Here is a 25,896-nt window from a genome sequence, read left to right as displayed (position 1 = left end):
TGGCCCCACTAGAGCTGCTTGTCTAGCTTGGTGTCCTGCAAAAACTTGAACAGTGCCTTAGTAGCCCGCATTGAACTTGCAGTGTTGGGCCATAGGCCAAAGACAGCGTCTTCTGAGAGTGGTTAGGAAACTGGCTAGGAAACGCTGGCTAGGAAACTTTCCAACGGCCTTCGGTCAATCATATGTGCTAGGCCATGGCATGTGCGTTGTGTGTATGTGTTCCAGCGTTTCTAAGTAGTTGTTCTTGACAAGTAGCTTGTCAAGCAGTCTTTGGGGCTGTACCATGGACGATGGTCGCCGGCGCGGTTTGCGAGCTCGTGCGCCTTGACGCGCGCCATCTCGTTTCGGTCGCGATGTGTATCCGATACTTCTCCCATGTGCCCCGCGAACTGCTGGACTCTAGTTTGGAAATCTACATCCCACTGGACTTGAGGATTGCTCAGGACTTGGGCCATGCTCCGTGAGGTCAACCACTTGTCGCGCGTCGCAGAGAACCGTGGTGCACGTCGGATCTGTGAGGGCGAGTGCCACCGCCGGTTCTTTAGGGGGTAAGGGGGCAGTTCTTTGAAAGACAATACCGTAAAGTAGCAGTAAAAATGTAATAATTATTAGGACAATCAACGGGGAAATACAATTTGCAATAGTACAGAAACGGCAATGCGGGGTGTATAAGTTCCGGTCTTTTCTTCTTTGCGTATGACATAGTAATGCTTGTTGAGAAAATTTAACGGCGTACATATAGAGACTGTAGCGTTCAGAGACTCCGCTTAGTTAAAATAACCGCACATGCATTTAATCTCGATTGCTCGGCCTAAATGCTTTATACTGGTGTTTCACTTTCTTCGCCGTGCTTGAATATTTTACAATTTAAATATATCTTATTCAAATATGCCGTGCAAACCGTTATATTTCTTTGTTTTATGTGAAACATTTACATTTCTTTCTTTCCATCACGCCATAGGACAGCGTCCAAGCAACTACGTGCTTGACGTGATTGTAGCGCTGTATTTCCGGCGATCTTTAAATTTAATTTCACCTTACACATTTATCTTATATTCAGTTCTTGTGTATACCAATGCTTAGGCTGCCGTTGTGGAAACAATTCTCTTGTAAAGACTTCATGGTTTTCATTATTTATTTCATGATACCTTACAAGCCCCACAAGGAGCATTGAACAAGGGCGGCATCATTGCATGAAAGTTTCACACGAGAATATCGTCAAGGTGAGTGGAAAAGATCACTTCAAAACAGGGTTAGAAATGTAGAGCTGAGATAGTAAACAAACATCCGATAAATTTTATACCTCAAATTGCTCGCGCACTTAATCAAACATCGTGTAAGGAAGTGTATTTTAAAGCATGAAAAATAGATAAAGAGCAGTACTGACAATACCCAGATAAAGAGAAATTACATTACAGGGTAGCATACAAAACATCTTACAAATTTTATCACACACATTACTCGCGCACATAAACATTTGTAGTCCGACACATGACTGCACATGACGTTACACATGTACACGGAGTACGACCCATTTTTAGGACTAAAATTGCTTGTTCAGGAGTTCCGTAAATTTATCTCTATCCATTTGCGTGGCAGTGCTGTCGGGAAGGGAATAGCATAAACGAACGGCTCGGGGCAAAGCTAACAGATGAAGTGCATCAGTGATTCCGTAGGTGCTGTTGAAAGTTAACTTGTCAGTCAGTTGTCATGATATAAAACTTGCACAATCCAGCAGCAAAAACAATGACTTAATTTGATGAACATACTTATGGAGCAAGGACAGCAATGCCACGTCATGACGACTACTTAGTGGAGGAAGTGAAAGAACAAGTTTGATTCCAGTTATGCTTGGTTTCCTATCGTATGATAGGCAGTCAAGAAATGACTCGCTCTGTTTTGGATGGCTTCTGGATGGCAGAATAAATATTCACGATGAGGAGACCATATCGGGGATGCCAACAGCAGCTGCAGACGGACAATAGTCAGAAAGGCCAATTTGCGGATGTTAGACGTTGATTTACGTAGGTTGCGACGAATGTATCCTACACACTAAGAAAAAAAAGAGCATCCCTTACTCTTTTCGAAGAGTCTGGACTCGTCACGTATATGACACACTTTGTGGGAGACACCCGAACTCACTTTTGGCAGAGAGTCCCGAGACTATCTGTGCTCCATACAAGCTGTTTGCGTGACTCCGCACACAATAGTCATGCATACTCTGTTGTAGTAGTCGCCTATACTCTCTCAAAAGGGTTACAAGACTAGTGCTAAGGGAGTCGGTTAACAATTCTAGATGAGTCAGACGACTCAAGATAAAGTGTCACATGAACACTGCAAGAATGATTCCGTCGCTATTCTAGATGAGTATGATGACTCCAGCAGTGTGTGTCAAGTTATCCTTAGTGCGTCGTGCCGGTCTCTTGCAAATAAAGTAAAGCAACTGATCCATGTAAGTCATTTCACTCTTGGATGGCACTGTCGAGCCGCTTTTCAAAATGTCAACAACTCTTGCTGTAAGTACACACGACTACGGCTAGTTCTCAAGAAGACTACTGTGAAAAGACAACATAGGATAACAAAGAATCCACAGTAAACGTGCCAAAAGGAACATGGCAGGCTAGCAAGAAAAAGTTAATATTTCATCGATCTTTGTTATTGTCTTCTGGAAAATTCAAATGTATCAGTCAGCACAGAATCACTATGAAAGCAAGACAGTTCTCATTACTATTAAACTGGAATCAATAGCCAACCAAGCAAAATGTAGAAAAAGCAAAATCCAATATGTAGCCTGCAGCTGCATATGCATGACACTGCAATGCCACTCAGAACCTTGATGAGACCCCAAAATATTATGTAACTCATGTAGAAGTTTAATTCACCACCGCACAAGTCTCTTATATTATGTCAAAAGATTTATAAGTTCAACCTATTTCCCTGTTCTAAACTTACGACTTAACATTCTAAGCAAGTAAGCTACACATAACAAATAAGAAAGGCTGCACTTATGTGCAAATGAGACCCATATACTCAAGTGCAATAAAAACAACATTCCAACTTAGATTACATTATCTACGCATTATACTATGCTTGTTAAAAACAACTGGTTGGCAATTGATAATCCAATCTAACAGTAAAAACAGCTGTCTTACCTTATGGTACTCTTGTCGGCACTTTTTCCCACACAATTTGTGCATGTTAGCGTGAGATAAAAATTCATCTGAAAAACACCACATTAAAAAGTTGTGCATCAATTTTATTCTGTCATACAACATGCAACAGTGTATAAAAACTTCATAACTGACAAAATTACAAAAATAAATACAGCAACACTTATACTGATCATTTATTTATGTTGCGAAACATACTTTTGCAAGACTAAGTATAATAGCTGACACAGACAATTTCACAGGTAGAAATAACCGCTAATACAAAACTTTCCATAATGCAAACACATTGACAAAATAAGTAGCACAGGTAGCTGTATTTTGTTACGGCAAAGATGGCGCATGAATTATGAGGACAAGGAAGGAAGCAGAACACATAAACTATACCCAGCTACATGCACGCAGCTGTAACAATACACATAGTGCACAAAGATCCAGAAGAAACAAAGAGGAAGATGTGAGGAAGGCTTCTTTTACTCATCACAAGTCATCCTGTGAGAGCACATTATGCACTGGCTGTAATCTATCCTCAGCCCATACATGAATAAGTTACATTAGGTGCCACATTTACAAATCACTCATACAATGTTCTTGTGATTTCCCTTATGCTAATCAGTAACTAAGCAAGCATGACTGAGTTACATAAAGCCTCCCTACGGCTTGGCACATATACAGAAATAAGTGTTTCTATAAACACTGGAGGTCACGGACGGATGACTCACACATACCTCTTTTAATTCTTTTGTCTTTGTCATTATGATTATCTATCACAGTAGTCTTTTGTAGAGTGAAACACTTCCAGATAATACACTGTGTGCAGCCAAGTGAGATTACCTGTTCTCGATTTTATTTATTTCTACCTTTCTCTGGTGTCCCGCTAAGGTAACAATGGCGCAAAGGATTGTCTCCCCAATGTATGCGTTCCCATACAACAGGAGCAGATGATAAGCCACATTAATGGTGCGTGAAATAAAACATCTGTGCTTAACTTTCCGCTGCCGCTCCAATCTGGAGTGATTTTTTTTTTGCTTTCTGTACAGTGGCACAGGTGCTACGTAGTCCCCTTGGCGCCCAAAGCAACTCTCACACCCGAGGAGGATGTCCATTTTTTTTAATTCTAAGCGAAACTCTGGTTATGGGGGACAATTGCGAACTTATATTTTTGCTTTGTATCCTAATTATGTTGTTGACCTTTAACTTTAGCCACTTCACTACTTTTCTGCAGGTGCAGACAGGCCATTGCACCAATGCTAGGTTTTGAAAACACCAGAGCAGGGTAGAAAGCAAGAACAGATATTTATAATTTGGGTGCCCACTCTGCATTGCATGGATATGTTTCAAAGAACGATAAAACTACTTGGTAGATAAACATATGAAAGATAAGGGACTTAAGCTCGAAGCCTACCATATCAGTAACTGGGAATTTCATGTGTAAATGAAATTTTGCGATTCCCAGTGATGAAGAAACAGTTTTGACAATATGTGCCAAGGTCACCAACTCACTCATGCTCACAAAAGAAACAAAATAAAAACAAGCAAGATTAAAAGAAGTTCGAACTTGCAACCTAAAGTGAGACACCTCGCATGACTGATTTAGGTATTTACTGAGCATAAATAACATCTGGCACATAATCTGCTTGTACATGACAAACAATGAGTTCTGTAAGCCTTGTGGGACAATTCTGTGTGAAAGAGAAATCTATTTGATCATTACATTTTGGTTATGTGTATCTCAGAACTGGTGCTAGTCTGAGTTCTTACAAAGTAGACGTCATTGAGTACTGTAATTCTAATGCCTGCCACTGCTATAAATTTCTGTTAGTCGCACTGTCATGAAGCAGTTATGTTCAATAATTACCGGCAGTCACCGCTGAAACACTGAGTACAAAACACGAAATAAATATATGCAGTCGGAATGTAAATGTCGAACAAAGTTATAATCAAGTCTACATTTCACAGAACTGTCTTTTTTTCTGTTAGTGTGCCAATACCATTTTCACATTCACAAACATTTTTGTATTGCTCTCCTGACAAATGCAGGAAAATGCAGTCTTTAACAGAAGCCCTTGGGAAGACAGCCCAGAGTCGCTTTGACAAGAGGACTTCCCTTAAACTGTTGTCGCTATGTTGTAGGTCACTGTAGCAAGGGGAACATTTTGCTGATTGAATATTACTCGAAATATTTTTATTATTTGTACTAGAGGTTTGAAAAGACAGCCAATTGTAGAGTTCTTCATGCAGATTTTATATATTCCATTAGTTTTTGTTTAGCTGCTTCTCGAGTTATGTCCTACACAACAGCAAAATACATAGTCATATTTGCAGGCACTTTCTTGTGTATTAAATTTTCACAAAAAGCAGTGTGCTGCAGCTACCTCAGCTCTTTGTAGACTGCAAAGTGCCAATATCCATTCAAACAGCATGTAAATTTACTTGAAGTATGCAAGATTAGTAGGCAGGCAGACAGGCCTGCCTACTAATCTTGCATACTTCTCATGCTATTGTGAAAAAAAATTTGAATATACTTCAAAAACTTTTTCTCACAATAGCATAACAATAACCTTATGCACTTATAATTGTCCTATACTAACGAAATTCGGCATACATACTATTCAAGATATGCAGAATGCTGATATCTCATTGAAAGTGCAATCTGTAAAATTATTTATTGTGGCCTAATATTTTTTGCATAGTTCCAGTAATTGTACAAGCCGTTTCGATAGGTGTCATCACTTTGCAGTATATAACTAGCTAAATAAGATACAGCATGAAGCTATTTCTGAAAATTTTATACACAGGAAAGTGCCCACAAGAATATTTTGCCACTGTGTAGGACCATAACTAAAGAACAGCAGCTACACAAAAATCAATGACAATTCAAATCTAATAAAACACTTTATGAATGACACTATATTCAAATCTTTAGTACAAATATATAAAAAAGTTGTTTTCAGGAGTATTTCCCCTTAATAAGTGGGTGTCAGTGTTTTCTACCAAAGTGTTAGAAAATGCCTTCAGGCATACCATGGGGAGCTTTATAAATAGCACACGCATGCATCTGCCTAAAGAGCCCCACGCCCTGCTTGCATTCATTAGTCATTTTTGCATTCTGTTGTATGTCACCATTTGCATCCCTTAACAATGAGTGCGTAAAACCAAAAACAACCTAATACCGTATTTACTCGCATAATGATCGCACTCGCCTAATGATCGCACCCCTAAATTCTGATGTCAAAATTCGATTTTTTTTATTTCTCGTGTAAGATTGCACCCCAAACTTCCCGCAGTGATATGTCATGTGCCAAGTCTAGCTAATAATGATCGCGCTTTCCATCTGTCAACTGCTATGAGAACAACTCTTCAAGACAAACCAAGCAGTCTGCACGCACCAAACATTCTTAAGCAGATGCCCCATTTCATTCCTTCCATCACTTTCCGCACTTATATGACAAAAAAAAAGCTACAACCAAACTTGCCTTTATTATGTGTAGGCTTTGTAATGGTTGTGGTCAACAAAAACAACAAAAAAGGCGTCTTTCGTTTCTTCTCGTCTGCACTTCTGGGCACGCAACAAATCGCGAGTGGCAATGATAGCAGCCACGTTTACAGTGATACGTTAGAAGTGTACCCTATTCATTCGCCGACGTTTGTAACGCAGCTAAGATATTCGCCCACCCTTAGCGGAAACGTGCCATATTAGGATAGTGGTGAAGACAAATGCCGCAGTTTCCGCAGCATGCCCGCCATGTGTTCCTATGTCACAGGCAGCTAAGCGCGCCCATCTGTTTCTGTCCCCTCAAAGTTGACATGGCTATGTTATTGCCGCAAACTTGCCGATATTATTCATTACTGATACGGAAGAAACTGTTTGAATGCACGTAATGTACTCACGAAAAGAAAAAAAAATCGTGTTCGGCGCGTTCGGCTTGCTCTGCCGGCCACCATGTTTTTTGTGTGTGTGTGTGTCCCGCAGTACATACAGAGGCAGCCACCTCTTTGTTGACCTGTTGGCATCCCGTAGCAAATGCCAGAGGATATATTTTTTTTTCTTTTTGTGGGAAATTTACCCAGCGTAATGATCGCACCTCTGAATTTGAGTCAATTTTCTTTACAATAAAGTGCGATCATTATGCGAGTAAATAGGGTAACACACTGAATTTTTAGCCTGTAAAGGGGTTGTATACAAATGGGGGCAGCCAACTCTAGTGTGACAATAAACAAATATTTGTTCTCACAATAATGAAACCAGTCATAAAATATATCCTACAAATTTGGAAATGAATACCCAAAGAACCTTGCTGATTGTCACATTATTTTCCTAAACAAGATCGTTTGATGTTTATAATTCCTAGTTTAATTCACTTTCTCTAGTAAATGGGCTCTGACCTAGACTATTCAGTGTAGGAGACTAAACCAGACCTGGAAGCCAATATTTAAATCTGAAATAAAGTCATTCATCCCACGACCACGTCACTGCTATGTCATCAGAAGCGTGCATCCATGGACATATAGTCTGTAAAAAACATTTTTACATGATCTGTACTATTCCTCTTGCACTAATAAATTAGGAAATGCATTTGCTATTTAAAGCACTGCGGTAACCTTTGTGTTTGAGAAATGCAATACTCAAAAGTGTAACACAACCAATGTGTACATGAAACCTACGATGCCTTCGACATTCGTCAGTGTGACAAATAGGCACTGAGAAATGCCAAGGGCATCATAGCTTTCTTGTTTCAAACCTTGTATGCGAGTATATTACTGGTGTCTTTGCAGTGAAGGGAAGTCACATTATTATCAGACTTATGAGGGGAACTCATGTATCTCTACTTTAATATTTTCTTTTTTGTGCTCCTATATTCTTTACTTTTCCAAAAATAATGGGTGTTTGAAATAAGTACTCTATATTGCTCTTAAATTTTCCCTGCACCAGAGCCCACATTGGGTTACATTTCTTGAACACTTTGCAGTGCTGTAGATTATCAAAAGGAAGAAAAAAATGCCGTAAGTTTGTATTTTAGCCTTCTGCATAACAAGAAGTATGAACCTATCAATTACATAGACAAGTACAAAATAACTATGAAAAACTGTGCATAAAGACAGACATACATTACAATAGCAGGAATCGATGGCGAGAATTCTAATAGAAAGGAACCATTAAAAACTAGGCACTAAAGACACATATTAATTATACTAACACAAGTATTTGCTAAGGATTCGAAGAGGCAAAAAAAATGTCTCTTCAAATCACTCCACCCCAACATTCATCCATGCTTCGATGAGTGACCACAGCTGGTGATGCGGTTTGGATAGGTGGAAGCTGAGTGCAGCTGTGAAATAGGTGGAACATGTTGAGGGTCACCAAAGGTTGCACGCTGGTTGGACAGCAGGTTGCCTCGATCTCCGGAGTCACTCGACATCCTGCGTTGAGCCTGGTTATACGTCGTTTGCAAGAGGCCTGGCCCAAGTGTGTGGCACGGCTTGGGTAAAATTTCGAGGCAACCTGAAAAACACAGATCCATATCTATAAGCAACAAAATATTCTCCATCATAGCGCAAACCTGAAGTTTACCATCGGCACATAGCAGATAATGAAAACAGACTTAAGTCACCAGACTTGAGGTATACAGATGTGCAAAAGTATAAATGAATGTGAAGAGCTGCTTATACGACAGAATGTTTCATTCCGTCTTTTGTAGATCAATAATAGTATCTTAACATAAAGTCACGTGTACTGGGCCCTCCCTAAAAAAATTCAAATAATGGGGTTTTATGGAAAGTTCGACCCCCTGAGGTTCTTTAATGTGCACCTTAATCTAAGTACACGGGTGTTTTCGCATTTCGCCCCCCTCGAAATGCGGCCGCCGTGGCCGCGGTTCAATCCTGCGACCTCGTGCTCAGCAGCCCAACACCATAGCCACTGAGCAACCATGGCAGGTATGGCCCTCCCTATTTCTGTAAGTAGGCTATTTCATGCGAGCTGTCCCGACCTGGCACACGACCACTTGAAATTTCTTTTCGAAAAACTGGAGGCCCTTCAATATAGGACAAATGTTAATTTCAAGAAATACTTGTGTAACGCACCAAACTATGCATCATAAAAGGCATAGCCAAAAAATTGGTTCCTTCATTAAGGGGGCCTAATTTTTCAGGACAATAAAGAGAGGCCTTACACAAAAATTGAACTGCTTATTTGCCACTGCTCAGTTTATTATGGGTCATTAAAAATGGACAAAATGGCCTATTAACTTTATTTTCATAGAACTCGCTAACAGCAAAAGCTGCAAATTTATGTAATCCACATATTTAGGACTTGTGCTGCATGCAAAAACTGGTTTCAGGAAGATAAATTATGCAGCAGTGCACAGAGATGAGGATGAACTAGCAAAAAAAGTCAGTTTTGGTGTAAGTTTATCGGCATACTTACTATTGAGGCACTCCTAGTAAATTTATGCCAAATAACATGTATGAAAGTACACTGTATTGTTTTTAAATTGCTAAAGCTTTATCAAAGCAGTTTTGTGTCAAGCAAGAAAAAAAAATGTACAAGTGGTCTCCTACTAGTTTCAAAATTTGCATCGCATTTTGTCTAATCCACATAGCCGCTTGGCGGCTAAGGCGAAATGGATGGACTTGAGCATTCCTGCACCGATAGCAGGGAGTCTAAACTGCTTCGAAGTTAATTCTTTCATTGCTGAGTGGCTACAAGCCACATCACTCAAAAATTTGCCACTTAATTACATGTATTTACCTCGATTGTTCTGTCAGCTTCCAGCCTGCTTGGCATCATCACGAAGGCTGCCAACTCCCTAGTGGACGTAGTCAGGACACGGTGGTGGCAGGACGCAGTGGCAGGAGCCTCCAAAGGCTTCGAACTCCCTAGTGAACATAGTGAGGACACGGTGGTCGTAGGATGCAGGGGCGGGAGCCACCAGAGTGTACCTGCAGCAAATTTGCACAAACGCTCTTATTCCTACCATGTCACAGTTTACAAGAAAAATTCAGCTGTCCGTGTAACATGGATACCAATACAAATAAATGTAAACAGTTAGGTCCTACAACACAACTAGAACATCGACAAAGAAGAAATGGTACTTATGTTTATGAAAATCCAAGCAATGAAAAAAAAATGTGCATCCGATTTGTGCGTGGAAGCTCAATGGTAACCTGAGCACATACCATCAAGTGATTTGCTAGTCAACTGCAAGCCTCTTAAAATCTCATTGTATGTTTTTTACATGCACTATGTTAAGCTGCATTAAAACCAGTTCAATATCTCTGAATATAAGTAAATCACGAAGCAATTCAATTAATGAATTCCAGTGGTCATTAATGCAACAAAGTACAAGCTCTGGATGAAGCTGGCCAAACTGGGTAGTGACAAATAACAATGTGGTTCTCTACATCTTGTTTTTCTGGCTTTCGCTGTAGCATTAAAATACACAAGAAATTTCACATTCCTGACATTTAACCCTGCAAATTTTTATTCCATAATGCATAATACTTCAGCAAGAGCACTAATGCTGTCTTTTAATCGTAAATAGTGATAGAACAAGAAATTTTACTGGAGCCAATGTTTGGCAAGAAAACTTATCTCCTTCTCTTTGTCGAAACATTGGCTCCAGCGATGCTCCTTGTTCTACGGCTCTTATCATTTCAAGTCTCTGTCTTCCTGTGAACCTCTGTACTTTCAATGTTGTATCAATTAAATTGTAATAACGGAGAATTAGTAAATGTAGCTGACAAATAATTTGTGCTTGTTGGTAGATAATGACAGAGTAACTGCGCAACATAGAGATACGGACAAAGAGGCTTATGTGTGTCGTCTCCTACAGCCATGTTTCTCTCTTTTGGACGATTACTCTATCTAGATGTAAAAGTATTACCCTTTGCACAATAATGCTGAAATGAAAAAGGCCAGGAAAGTGGACACAAAAATTAAAACAAATAGCATCATATGCTAATGAGATATGCAAAAGTGCCTGCTACGATCTGTCTCACCCATAACGTGCTGGATAAGATGGCGTCTTCTTCTGGATGTTGCCATTTCTTGAATACCTAAAATAAAGTACATTTCAAAATTACAAAGATACACAGAACAACAGCAGTAGCAGAGGAGATAATGCATTGTTTAGTAAAAGAAAGTAAACTAATCTCTGATACACCGCAGACGAAATTTCCTTTATTAAATTAGTAGAAAAATACACCACACCTCATTTCATTCAATGATGTGAGCGTTTCTTGGTACAAGAAAAAAGGTATTTTTGCATGAAAACAGTAATATAATCATAGCATTCTACTTTTACAAAATACGCTACAGTGACAAAGCCAGCTACGGCTCTATATACTTAAAATTGTTATATGCACCTTACAATAGCCAAGACAGGATAAACTTGGGTTCATGTGCAGCTCACCGGGAGATACAACTTTGCAATCAACTCATTTCTGCTTGCCGAATATCTGCACTAACATAAGACTACAAATAAAAAGTCCCTCTTTTTCATAAAACACCGGACTCAAAATAGAAAATCCAGTAGGAATAGCACAAATTCTGTACACAACACAGCCAGGTTTTGTGCGCCTAGTAGGATTTACTATATAAAGGTTGCAGCAAATTCATGCTTTTAAATATTTACAACCGTGAAAATAAAGATGACATAAAAATAATAGCATTATACATCGGCTTATACTGTAAGCCAATGTGTTTCCGACTTGACGGCAAATCCACATTTAATTTGTTCTGTTTCAGCGCTTTTAAAGGGTTGTGGCTGTTCGCTCGTGCATGCAGCCGCCTTACTGCTACGAAAATATCTGTGCTGCCACATCGCCTGACACTGCCATACAGCGTGGTAGCGTTTTTATTATTCGCGGTGATATACCTAAAGCGCTAGTAAATCTTCAGAATAGACAACTGTTTTTTCGATAACCTGTCTTCGCCAGCGAAAGTCACACTGGTCACACTACACTTCAAGTTACGCAGTACTTGGTATTCTACGGATTTTTCGATGCGACAGGCCACTCGTCATTGGAGTCGTTAAGAATGGTGTTTATCTATAGCAGTACAGCTTTGCTATAATTTCAGATGCTCTCCTCAGGCTTCCGTCTGCCAGTAGTATTTTCGCATACATACGCCCACGCATACCTAAGAAAAGTCTGTGAACTGCCAAGAGAAACGTGGCGCAAAATGTAGCCGTGCCTGAAGGGCCGATTACGCGCCGTTTGTAAACTCGGAACAAAAGCTGATATGCTTACCTGAGAGGTTAAGAGAAATATGGCACAGGTCACTCTCCGCTGGTAGTCTTTCGTATGCATCTGGACGTCTCTGCGTTGCGATCTCCCATATCACAAGGAAAATGCAGTGCAAAACGCACTGCAAAGTGCAAAGGGTGTGCTCAGATAGCGCAGATTTTCGGAAACGCTTTGAAGGAAGAGGCAGCAGAAGCGTTCTGTCCGCTCTGCTCGCGCCCTTCATCACGCCAACGCTGTGACAGCGAGTGTTCGCCGTCATTGAGTGAGATCTGTTGATGTTTGCACGTGCGTGCGTGACCCAGTGCTTGCTATAGTTTCAGGAGTAAGCGAATGTTTACTGCAGTTTATTCAGCCGATGAAACTACGAACCTTGGGTCGTGCAATAGTTCGTGCAGTGGTTCATGCAGCATTGGGGTAAAACTGCTGTGTTATTGTTTTTATATTTCTAGGGGGTTCCAAAGCAGTGTTGCGTACACTAATATTTGTTTCTGGTCGCGGAACGCAACGCACTGCGGTAGCCCAGTGGCTTTGGCGTTGCGCTGCTGAGCTTGAGGTGACGGGTCCAACCACAACCGCGGCAGTCATATTCCAACGGGGTCAGAATGCGAAAATGCGCGTATACCGTGGATTCCGTACACGTTAAATAACCCGAGCTGCTGAAATTAAATCTGCAGCTTTCCATTACCGTGCGCCTCATAACAAGATCTTGATTTTTGAACTTAAATCTTCAAAATTTAATTTTAAGTCGCGGAATTACTCTTACAATCGACACTGTTGAGGGCGCCTGTACTGAACTTATCTCGTTGCTGTGCTCTCTTTAGTAGCCAATACTTTTTTTTTAGATTTACTTATGGTCAGAATCCAGTGTGGAAAATCCAGGTCTTCCTTAGCATAGGAAACCAGCTATCGCTTAAGCGTGCGAGGTATCAACAAACATGGTCAAGGAAAATCAATATATAGAGTTCGAAGTAATTGCAGAACATGACAAGGATGAAAGAATGATACACCGCATTACAACCAGGGCAGGAACCCGAGGGCCTGCCTAAAACAGAAGAGTTTATCTGGTATTTCTTCTCCTGCATTAAAATCTTTCTCTCGCCAGACTCATCTCAAATATCAGAGGAATGGCGATTTTCCACGACGACTCTTCGCGTGCTATTGAGAGTCAAACGACCCATGCACAAATGTTGACTCTTGTTTTCTGACTCTACTCGCGTAAAAGTGGGTCTTCGGAAGAAAAAAGAGAGTCAAGTTGCCGTGACTCACTTTTTACTCTCTTTTTTATTAGAGTGTAGTGTTTTTAAGCATCAGGGCATATCGTTGTTATATTAGAGTGCCAGGAAAGATCTGGTGAAGATTAACACCTAGATATTTGTGCAGTGAAGCTTCCAATACTGGATCTGTATTTATATAGTAACAAAAACTTGATTTAAAGTGTTTCCATGTGAAAGGCGCTACTTTGCATTTATACGAATTAAGTGTCACTTGCCAGGTGTTGCCCTAGTCGCTAATCTGTTGAGGATCACCTTGAAGAATAAGGTGATCCTCAAAGCTGGAAATTGGTCGGTATATTACACAGTCATGGGCAAAACTTCGCGTGCAAGAAGAAATGTTGTTGGGAAGATAGTTGATGTACATTACAAAAAGCAATCGTCCTAATACCCTACCCTACGGTACACCAGAAGTTACGTAGGTTGGGGGTGATGTAAAATTGTTCACAACGGTAAATCGCTGGCGATTAGTTAGGAAGTTAGGGATTTCAGATAGTGGTAAACAATTTAATTTGAGAGCGGTGAATTTGTACATTAAACAGAAATTAGCCACACGGTCGAAAGCCTTAAAGTTAAAGAATGGCATAATGGAAGAGCCAATAAAAGCTGTCTCGTTGCATATTTGTAACGCAATGTCACACATATGCAATTTAATTTTGCGTGCGGGCGCATTCCCCGATGAATTAAAATTGCACGGGTATCGGTAGTTTTTAACGCTGGAGACAGGAATGACGTGAACTACAGATCCATTTCAGTACTCCCAGTCTTTCCAAAAATAGTAGAACAGCTCATTAAGAAGGAATTTTGAATTACTGTACCCAAAATAATATTATAACAGGAAAGGAATATGGTTTTCAAAAACATCAATGTACTCAAAATGCGCTGCTACACACTAAAGAAATAGTAGTAACTCACTTTGAGGACAAGCAGCACACAGTAGGAGTATTCCTTTTAAACACGGTATTCTTCTAAACGCGTATTCCAGTAAACAAGGTATCTTGCTACAAAAGTTAAGTGAGCACGGCATTAGGGTAACCTAATTAAAATTATTTAACGAACCGACTACAGTACACAGACATTTCTCATTCCAAATCAGCAATGGGTGAAATCAGATACGGTGTTCCACAGGGGTCCATTTTAGGGCTATTTCTCTTGTTATAGATTAACGACATCACAAACGTATCTCTAACACCTGAGATAATCATGTATGCTGATGACACGAACATTTTTTTTCTGGTGGAAACTTGAATACTCTCGAGCAGGAAATAAATATTTGGCTCAGTAATCCTTCAGACTGGCTTAGATCAAATAAATGGGAATTATACACTAAAAAGACAAAATACATTATTTTTCAACCTCGTAACAAGGGTATTGATGACAGCTTAGTATTATACTTCCGTGATGAAGTCATACTTTCTACGTCCCACAGGTTCATTGGCGTTGCGACTGAAGAAATCTTAAATTAGTCCAGTCATGTCGGCAGCATTAAAACCAACATTGCAAGATCCATCGGTGTTAAGAAATAAAAGCATCTATTATCTTCTAGATAAAAAAAAATATTCTATAGCCTAGTGGATTCGCGTAACCAATATTGTTTGTCTATCTGGTGCACCACGAAGAAAACCAACATCCATAGTTTACTAACCTTGCAGAAACGCATGAATTGAGTCATTGAGAGTGTGCCCTATAGAAGCCTCTCCGGTTGATTTTCAAGAAAAATTGTATTTTAACACTATAAGACATTTGTAAAAAACAGCCATTGCAATATTTAAAGAGTGAAAACTCAACGAAAGTGCCTTTTTCAAAGTATACCTTCCGAATGAACATAAATACTACACGAGCCACTTACCTTACAGCAAGGGCAAGATCCGGACACATTACGGCATGCAAAAGCAAGCATTCATAGTTGCTTATATTCTGAATCATCACCCTGGCTTACCCGCTATACTAAGTGAATCACCGTCTTTAAGCATTTAAAAAAGGCGACCATGTTTTGTTGTCTCTTCAGGTATGTCTGTTCATTCTTTTGTATACAAATCACATTCAACATTTCTGGTACGCATTTGATGTGCTTTCAAGTTTTTGTGTATGTATCCACTTTGCGTACCATGCTTAACCTGTGGGCATCAGAGGTTTGTGCCGTGAGAACGGGTCGGGGAAAGGGACTGACACTTAGTCAGGCATTCGTGCCTTTTTGTCAGCCTCTTCCAAGCGGATTCTTTGTATTTTCTGTAAAATAAACAACAATTACTTAAATCATTCATGCATTCCTTCATTCATTCATTCAATAAAAAAAGTCGAGAAATATGCTTTTTCAAGGCTATGTGCCATGTGAGAATGTACGTCAGTAGTTAACTCTGGGAACTGTGTCTGGCAAGATAAATTTTTCCTGAAAGCGTGCTCGTTAGAAACGAAACAAATTATTCGATTCGAGATATTCATATATGTGAGATGCTGTAATATGCTCGAGAATTTCGCAGCATATGTACGTTAATGAAATTGTACTGTAGATTTCAGGGGAACTCTTGTTGCTAATTTTGTACACAGGTACCGCTTTAGTAATTTTCCAGTCAGAGGGAAGCTGGCTGGATGACAGTGACTGGCAGAAAATATCGTACAATATTTTCGTAGATGTCGAAGCTGTATTTTTTTAAAGTTAAGAGTTAATATTATCGGCGCCTTAGAAGTTAGATATCTTAAGGTCATTATTGATAACTGTGATACCATCTTCATTAATATCGACGGTGTCGATGTAGTGGCAGTCGAAATCACTGACTGCGGGAAGGAGTGAAAGGTCGTCATTTGTAAATATCGATGAAAAGAAAACATGTTAGAGACCGCAGTGCATTCCCTATCAGGAAGCTGAACTTCATTTGGACCATCTAACGAAGTGTGGTGCGAACTGTTATTAGGTGATATTGCCTGCCAAAACGTTTGGGGGTTCGACTTAAGAAGGGAGGGTAGATTGTGAGAATAGTATTTATCTTTAGCTTCACTTACAGCTGAGCAGTGATATTTTGAACCTAAATGGTATATGTCCCAAGCCGTGGGCGAGGAGTCTGCTATAGAAGTCGGTTGTAACTCTGTTAGAAAGGGTGCCAGTAAGCTATCGCAGAAGACGAGAGATCTGATCAAGAAACTGCAATGTATGAAAGCATCTAACCCTAAAGCTAGAATACAAGTGGCAGAACTTTCCAAGGTAATCAACAAGCGTAAGACAGCGGACATAAGGATGTATAATATCGATAGAATAGAACATGCTCTCCGGAACAGAGGACGCTTAAAAGCTGTGAAGAAGAAACTAGGAATAGGCAAGAATGAGATGTATGCGTTAAGAGACAAAGCCGGCAATAGCATTACTAATATGAATGAGATAGTCCAAGTGGCTGAGGGCTTCTATAGAGATTTATACAATACCAGTGCACCCACGACAATAATGGAAGAGAGAATAGTCTAGAGAAATTTGAAATCCCACAAGTAACGCCGGAAGAAGTAAGGCAACCCTTGGGAGCTATGCAAAGGTGGAAGGCCGCAGGGGAGAATCAGGCGACAGCAGATTTGTTGAAGGATGGTGGGTAAATTGTTGTAGAAAAACTGGCCACCTTGCACACCTTGCCACCTTGCCTTATGACTTCGAGCGTACCGGAATCTTGGAAAAATGCCAAGATGATCCTAATCCATAGGAAAGGGGACGCCGAAGACTTGAAAAATTATAGACTGATCACGTTACTGTCCGTTGCCTACAAAGTATTTACCAAGGTAATTGCAAATAGAATCAGGAACACCTTAGACTTCTGTCAACCAAAGGACCAGGCAGGATTCCGTAAAGGCTACTCAACAATAGATCATATTCACACTATCAATCAAGTGATAAAGAAATGTGCGAAATATAACCAACCCTTATATTATAGCTTTCATTGATTAGGAGAAAGCGTTTGATTCTGTCGAAACCTCAGCAGTCATGGAGGCATTACGGAATCAGTCTGTAGAAGAGCCGTATGTAAAAATACTCAAAGATATCTATAGAGGCTCCACAGCCACCGTAGTCCTCCATAATGAAAGCAACAAAATCCCAATAAAGAAAGGCGTCAGGCAGGAGATACGATCTCTCCAATGCTATTCACAGCGTGTTTACAGGAGGTATTCAGAGACCTGGATTGGGAAGAATTGGGGATAAAAGTTAATAGAGAATACCTTAGTAACTTGCGATTCGCTGATGATATTGCCTTGCTTAGTAACTCAGGGGACCAATTGCAATGCATCCTCACTGACCTGGAGAAAGAAAGCAGAAGTGCGGGTCTAAAAATTAATCTGCAGGAAACTAAGGTAATGTTTAACAGTCTCGGGGAAGAGAACAGCAGTTTACGATAGGTAGGGAAGCACTGGAAGTGGTAAGGGAACACATCTACATAGGGCAGGTAGTGACTGCTGATCCGGATTATGACACTGAAATAATCAGAAGAATAAGAATGGGCTGGGGTGGGTTTTTCAGGCATTCCCCGATCATGAACAGCAGGTTGCCATTATCCCTCAAGAGGAAAGCGTATAACAGCGGCGTCTTACCAGTACTCACGTGCGGTTGAGAGACGTGGAGGCTTACGGAAAGGGTTCTACTTAAATTGAGGACGACGCAACGAGCTATGGAAAGAAGAATGATGGGAGTAACGTTAAGAGATAAGAAAAGAGCAGATTGGGTGAGGGAACAAACGCGAGGTGATGACATCTTAGTCGAAATCTAGAAAAATAATTGGGCATGGGCAAGACATGTAAAGAGAAGGGAAGATAACCGATGGTCATTAAGGGTTATGGACTAGGTTCCCAGGGAAGGGAAGCGTAGCAGGGGGCGACAGAAAGTTAGGCGGGCGGATGAGATTAAGAAGTTTGCAGGGACAACATGGCCACAATTAGCACATGACTGGGGTAGTTGGAGAAGTATGGGAGAGGCCTTTGCCCTGCAGTGTGCGTAACAAGGATGATGATGATGATGATGGTGATGATGATGATGATGATGATGATGATGATGATGATGATGATGATGATGATGATGATGTGGGCGAGCAAGTGTTGTTTGCATTCGTGTATACCCGTTTCTTCTTGTTCCTTAGCCTTCAAAGGTATTAGGTGAAGCATGGGTTATTTTTATCACCTGATATTTCGATTAGCGGGATATACTTCTTTATTAATGCGTAGAGCTTTTGCTTGAAAAGAAGCGAGTTTTCGTTAACTTACCGGGCAAAAAACAAAGGTAATAAAGCGTGAGAAAGAAACGCCTCTATTTCCAGGTTTATTTTGTGGTGGTCGCGTTTCTTATAGTTACGGAGAGTTTTTTAGTAACGCTTGTAGACTGCAAGGGGACATTAAGAGTAAGTTGAAGCAACTTATGGTAACTAAAGGCTTCTAAATAAGTCACTTCACCAATGTTTCAGGGGCGCTAGTAAGAACTAAGTCTAAAATGTTATTGCCGCGGGTGGGTTGGGTATCCATTTGGAAGAAATTATAATCTAACGGTAAAGAAATGAATTCAGTTGACGATCGACAGGCTATTATGGTTTGTTCAAACCTATCAGTGGAAAATTGATGTCTGCAAGGATATCAACCTGACAGATATTAATTTCTTTTGCAATGCTACTGTGCAGTTGAACGGGAAAGTACTGATTCAGATGGGGAGGGCGATAGCAGTCTCCAATTAGCACTTTGTGGTTAAGAGTTAGCATTCAGCCAGTACGTTCTCAATACACGAATTGATGTTAATGTCATGGGGTATAAAAGGTCTTTTGACGCCCAAGAATACGCCACCACCACTTTTTCCAACATGGTCACAATTGTAGATGTTAAAAGAGTTATCGCAAAGGATGATTTCATTATCGGTTATTCTGCGATGTAGCCACGTTTCAATGACTATATCAAATATGCAGTCGTCATCAAACTAGGCAACATGGTCATGCTAGTGTAGTAGGCGTCTAATATTTGTGAATGATAGTGATAATGATGACACGATTTTAGGTAATTCAGACCTTCGACAGATCGAATTGCGCGGTGCGGTCTGTAGCTACCTGCTACATCAACCATGGCTTTACTGGCTTGAGAGTAGCACGATACCGCTGCGTAAACGCTCCGTCACGCAGCTTTCTTTTTTAATATTTCGCGAGCTTCCTTTGCAACCCATAAAAAAGGACTACGTGAGACATAACGTGAAGGTAACAGCTCTATCGGCGGTCTCTGAAGGTGCTCTGCAAATCTGCGTATCATACTTGGGATCCTCAGCCAATAATAAAAAAGTTAGGTAAATAAACGGAATTAATTAGTGAGTTTTGGGGAAAAATTATCCGAGTTACTATAAGCTGTTTCGAATAGTATGCGTTTGGTTCAATTCGCTTCCGACGCGCCTTTCATGTTTAAATTCTTGGCTCAAATTATGTGGGGCACCCTGTACAGATATCCCTCAGCATCTCCCGGAAAGTGTCCTCTATGCCTTTCTGCTTGAGAATATACCATGAGCATATTCTTTCCACGTTGTCGTTAGCTTGCTTAAAGGGACACTAAAGCGAAACAACAAATCAGTTTAGACTAATGAAGCATTGTTTGAGAACCCTCCAGGCAGTAATTTCAGAAAAGAAGTTTGATTATTAGATGAGAAAATGAAGGTGCAAGTATTAGGATTTGAATTTCATTCCGAAATGCCAGAGCCGTACGTCAAAGTATGTTTTCGCATTTGGGCCGAGTTGGCTGAATAAAGGTTCCCGAAACTTGCCGTGTTTAATATTTGGTTCCTTTAGAACCCAATTTAGTCAATCTGTACCGCCATATGTAATTAGTAGGCCCTAGAAGATGCCATCAAAATCCAAGACGTCACAGCCCCCAGGTGCGGGAACATAAGTAGGCGTCACCACCCGCATTTCTTTCTTGCACTTTTTCTGGCTTACCAAACGTCTTATCTTTGTAAGAGTGGTGTTTTCGGTGTTGTAGAACGGTAATTTACTGATGCAGAAGAAATCATTTTGCACCTTAGTGTCCTTTAACAACTTGAAATGCTATCCCTATAGGTTTATTCGGAGCTATTCAAATCTCTGCCCTGAGGGAGTATAAAAATATGATTATCTAAGCATATGTCTGATCAAAGCCAATTATGTAGTTCACCCGCTTTGTGATTTTTCTCCACGCATTTCGGCAGTTATAACTTTATGGCTTGCATTGCCATTTTATATATCATCGTTGTTACGTTCTCTGGCCTGTACGTGCTTGTCTTATCCTTATCACAATTGCCTGTGTAAAAGACGTTCATCTATCAAGATAATTGCGCCACACTTCGACCGCAGTGGTCACTGCGCTTAATAATCGTCCACGGCAATTGTTCATGATTTCGGCGTCTGCACCATAGAAGGAACCGCGATGTGCTCAACCCTGTGGAGTGGAGGCAGAACTTTTAGTGAATGATAACTTAAAAACATAGGGGCGTCTCCGGCAGGTGTTTACCAAAGTAGATATGTTCTCCACACCAGGGCAAGGCACAGTTAACTTAAAATTTAGAAACGTTTGCGTCATGTGTCCGCTTCCGAGTAAACAGCACCGACTATACTAACATGACGAAAAGTGCGAGAATTCTTTCAGTGATGATAAACAACAACTTGGATCGGATGGTCTGTGCCTTGCTCATTGTGATAATGGCACCAAGCACGTATTTCTTACGGTATAAGCAGTTTGTTGACGAGGGAAAGACGCTGACGACGTTTACAATTTACTTTGAGCATAAAGGCAGACGGAAAGTACATAAATATGGAGGTCCGTAAGATAGACCGTCATCTTTCGTGTAATCTGAAAAACAGCGTGTTTCTGACCCTGAGGGCTTTTGCACGATTAACAGGAAGGGAAAGAAAAAAAAACAGATGAGGCAGAATATTCTAGGGCTCACTTTAGTTCCAAGGTCTCTTTGGTCGAGGCTCAGAGCGGAAAACTAACCTCCAAGGTTTGGTCATAGAAAGTGGGTGCGATAAAAGGTCTGCGCTTTTAGTGCCGCCGTAATAGTATAAACGTTCAACGGGTTTATTGCCGCGTCAGACATCGAGGCCTTGGGCTTACCGCTACCCGAAGGCTTGTTTACAACATTGGCCCTATGACCTTCCTAAACGTCACTTCGTAACTCTTTTTGCGAACACAGTAGCTGCCAAAGTGCGTCTAGTGCTAACTTCCCTTCTATTCCCTTAGCGGCGCCATTATTTTTTTTGCATGCACGCTTTTTCCTGTTGCTTACTCTGTCCACGTTTCTACCGTTTGTGCACCTGAAAAATCAGAGTACATCTAAAAGCACTAAAGGAAACACTTGGAGATGTTGTGGTACACTGTGTTTCTTTGTGACATGGTGATGGTGCCTTAGCCTTCTCATTACACCTTCCTGTATCTCGTACAAATCACCGTTTTTTTGTATTTTGAAGAGATATTTGAAAAGTAAAATAGTTGAGTGAAGCACATCGCGCATTTTAGCGTATTCATTCCAATGGCCTCAAGAGGTGCGCAAAACTTTACCTATATATAGCAATACCACAGCAGCTAATTAAGAATATTGAATAACTTTTTTTATTAAAGCACGACAAAAAAAAGTTACCACCACGAAAACGACGTCAAGCCGCAGTGAACCAGAATTATTTTTTCCTTTAATTAAGTCCTAGAATTAGCATGACTTTTGAGATAACATCCAAGACTTGCTAAGAAAGCAATGTTATTGCTGTTCAAAGCGCTTTAATGATGAAAGAAATTTTAACTGCATTTCCAAACGTTCAAAACAGCTTGCCGGCGCGAAAACACCACTGCATTTTGCAGGACAATTTAAAACCTCATTTTTCCAAACTGGCACTAATGTTAATGCAAACAAATATACTTATCCACAGTGGACCTTCAATGTAGCAATTGTGAATTGTTGGGCAAATTCATCTGCCATTCATCGACTGCTATACAAAAGGTAAGCTTCTTCGATATTTTCATGTAGTTCACTATCAGCTCGATCACGGTGGATATACCAAGGCAATTATGCGAGCAAGCTCAGATGCTATTTCCCCGGCATGCTTCCATATGTTGAAATATATAAGCGTCTCTAGCTCTTGCGTAAACTTTCAAACGACGAACTTACAAAATTTTGTCTCGTTAGCACAACAAAAAGAAAAGAACTGCACTAAAGATCATGATCAAAGTAAGCTCGACCTTTGTCGACAGCATCTTCGGGGATATCGTGGTTAAGTAACACAATATCCGGCACTGAGCTGAGAGGGTCTTGTTGGCACGCGACCTACTTGTAAGAGGTGATCCGCAAGCCTAATGTGAAACATTACGTTAACGTGTTTAGAGAAAATATTGCCGACGTACAGCTAGCATTGCGCATTTCTCCTCATATATGTGCATAATACACATTTTTGAGTGTTTACTTTTGCGGGGCAGCTCGCTTTTGACAGTTTTGTCATTGCGCCTTTTTTCTCTTTTTTTTCGTATTTCCTTTAACTGCGCAAATGTGCCATGAACTTTTTCCGGTTCTTAACCCCGCATATGCGGATGTGTCCATACCTTGTGCCATGCGTGGTGTTTCTCGTTTCGGCTTTTTTTACTCTTTGCGTTTCCCTGCAACTACTGCAAAATTGCGACGGGATATGCTCTATTTTGCTTACACCGCTCATGAGTTTCCAAACATTGAATTTCCAAACACGAGTTTCTTCTGGTCTTACAAGATACTTTTTTTGCAATATGAAGAATGTACCAAAAGGACCATGTGCCGTCATTCCATATATGGTCGTCGTCGACGCTTATCACGATTTCAATCAAAATATTAACGGTGGTTTACCCAAACCTCAAACCTTTGGGAACCGCATGGTTTCCCAGCAGAGAACGCGAAAAGCGTTAAGTGGGCTGCGGGTAGACAAACGGAATCTTGGACGACAGGGGCGTGTCGTACAATACATTCGTCAAAATTACGCGACATGTTCTCTGGTCCCGCTAGGACTGTCAATTAAGTTGTTCCCATCGGAGAAATGGAATTTATGCCACTTAGAACACCCCACATGAGACGAAAAAAAGTAAGTTGTTCGATTTTCGTTTATTTCTTTCGTTTTGACTCTTCTCACGCCGAGCTATCTTCTTAATCATTCAGTCTGACGCACTCGTTGTCTAAAGGGCAAAGCCAAAATAATAACCGGAAGCAATAATTAAGCTAGGAAATAAATGCCAAAAAAGGAACACATAAACAAAAGGCAACGCCGAGAGCCAGAGAAATACTTTTCCTCTATGTGGTGTTTTATTTTTATTTTTTTAGCATTTCTGTTCATCCTAAACGCACCAGGGCAATGTTGTCAGGCAAACACGGTTTTAGGAAGAGTGGTACCAAGTCGAAAATTGTATTGGTATTATGTGGGAAAGCATTGTCCTTAAAGTTAGGTTTTTCAGCAGGAAAATTTTGCTAGAAGCTGTGCAAGTTCTTGCGTTATTTATTTGCTAACGTCACCTGCACTTAGGTTCTGCAAAATGGAGCATATACTTATTTATTATAATGTGACAGACCACCTTAGAATTCGCATTTGCGGCAACTGCTACTTATCGAAACCAACTTCAGCAAAAGATAGTAACAATGAAGAGAAGGACTTGGACACGTATAAACAAAAACACCGCCATTTTTTCCTGCATTCCTCATTTTATACAAAATGTTTTGGCGTGCCTGACTGGAAAGTTATAATTTCTTTATCATACTGATTTTTCTCTCGTGGCAACCTGTCAAAATTGTTGGGAGGGGGTGAATTGCGATGCACGTCTCCTAGGATACCATGTCATGTAATATTTAAGAGCTTCTAGGTTTTCCGGCGGACGAATGCGTCCAAAATAAAATAATAAAAACATATATATATATATATATTATTACGCGAAGGACGAGTCAGTAAGACGAGCTACTATCTACAGGTTGTATTTACAACGGCGGTTGCAGCGCTGACCGGTTCGATTCAAAGCGCGAGCCCAGTTGGTTCTTCCTCTTCTTTTCTCGAGTGATGCACCCACGAGCCTCATTCACACAATCAAATATCACGCTCGTGTAGCATAATGCCCCGGTGGCAGAAGCGACGTCCCGGAGCATCTAAATGTCATCACTTGAAGGGCGATACTTATTCAGTCGTGTAACGTGCACGATATCACTGGACTGGGAAGCAGATGGGGCGTCAGGGGCGATCTCGTAGGTGATGGCATTCACGGCACGAAGCACTGGGTATGGGCCTGTGTAACGAGAGAGCAGTTTTTCTGAAAGGCCGACCTGACGCGACAGAGACCATAGAAGCACCAAAGAACCAGAAGGAAAGTGCACATCTTGTTGTCGCCGGTCGTACAAACGCAATTGACTCTCTTTGTATTTCAAAAGGCGGTCACGGGCAATTTCCCTTGCGTGGGCACAGCAGGCGATGGCGTCAAGGGCATATTCACTGGTCCTTGCAGCGTGAACAGGGAGGGTTGTGTGGAGCGGCAGTGCTGGTTCTCGGCCGAACAGATGGAAAAATTGGGAATAACCGGACGTGTCGGGGCGCGAGGAATTATAAGCAAACGTAACAAACGGTAGAGCGAGGTCCCCGTCAGTGTGGTCTGAAGAGACATATTTCGCGAGCATGTTTGTGAGAGTGCGATTGCGACCTTCCGTGAAGCCATTTGTTTGCGGATGGTATGACGTGGATAGCTTGTGCCTCGTGGCACAGGACTGCAGGATATCTGCGATAGCTTCTGGTAGGAATGTCCGGCCATGGTTTGACACTTAAGGGAAAACTCGGAACGCATTGCATCGCGATGCGGCGAGCGCTGGAGTCGGGCGACGACAGCAGCTCGCGCAGGCGCAGGCACTCGAGGGGCGATGTCGTCACCTGCGTCGTCTGCTACGGCGGCGCGCGCTGGCCACATTGTCGGGAAGCGTGCTACTGTCATGGGCAGCAGCAGCAGCAGCAAACGACTTTATTGTGGTCCTGAGGAGCTAAGCGGGGGCCTGCAGGTCCCTACCCAGCCGCTGGCTAGTCCCATGTCGGAACAGAGATGCCATGCCTCTCCGCTCGTTCACGGGCCCTCTGGACAGCCAGGAGCTGGACGTCCTGTCTCGGGTCTGTGATGGCGTTCGTCCAGTCTTCTTCTGTATTAAAATCCTGTAACACAGGGCACTGCCAGAGCATGTGGTTTAGTGAGCTAAATTCAGTGCCGCAATCTGGGCA

At 41.2% G+C, this 25,896-nt stretch overlaps 1 protein-coding gene across 1 annotated transcript; it reads right to left on the bottom strand.

Moving 5' to 3' along the window:
- Positions 1–230: 230 nt before the first annotated feature.
- On the bottom strand, positions 231–12,536 carry LOC135903112 (uncharacterized). The gene is made up of 6 exons (XM_070531162.1): positions 12,420–12,536; positions 11,169–11,225; positions 9,919–10,109; positions 8,581–8,670; positions 8,489–8,497; positions 231–539 (listed from the first exon to the last, which is right to left on the bottom strand). Exons 2-6 carry the CDS (start codon positions 11,212–11,214, stop codon positions 231–233), a joined length of 645 nt encoding a protein of 214 aa, XP_070387263.1. The 5' UTR covers positions 11,215–11,225; positions 12,420–12,536.
- Between the last annotated feature and the right edge of the window lie 13,360 nt (positions 12,537–25,896).

The sequence above is a fragment of the Dermacentor albipictus genome, chromosome 1 (assembly GCF_038994185.2).
Source record: "Dermacentor albipictus isolate Rhodes 1998 colony chromosome 1, USDA_Dalb.pri_finalv2, whole genome shotgun sequence".
NCBI lineage: Eukaryota > Metazoa > Arthropoda > Arachnida > Ixodida > Ixodidae > Dermacentor > Dermacentor albipictus.
This window is presented reverse-complemented; position numbering and strand designations above follow the sequence as displayed.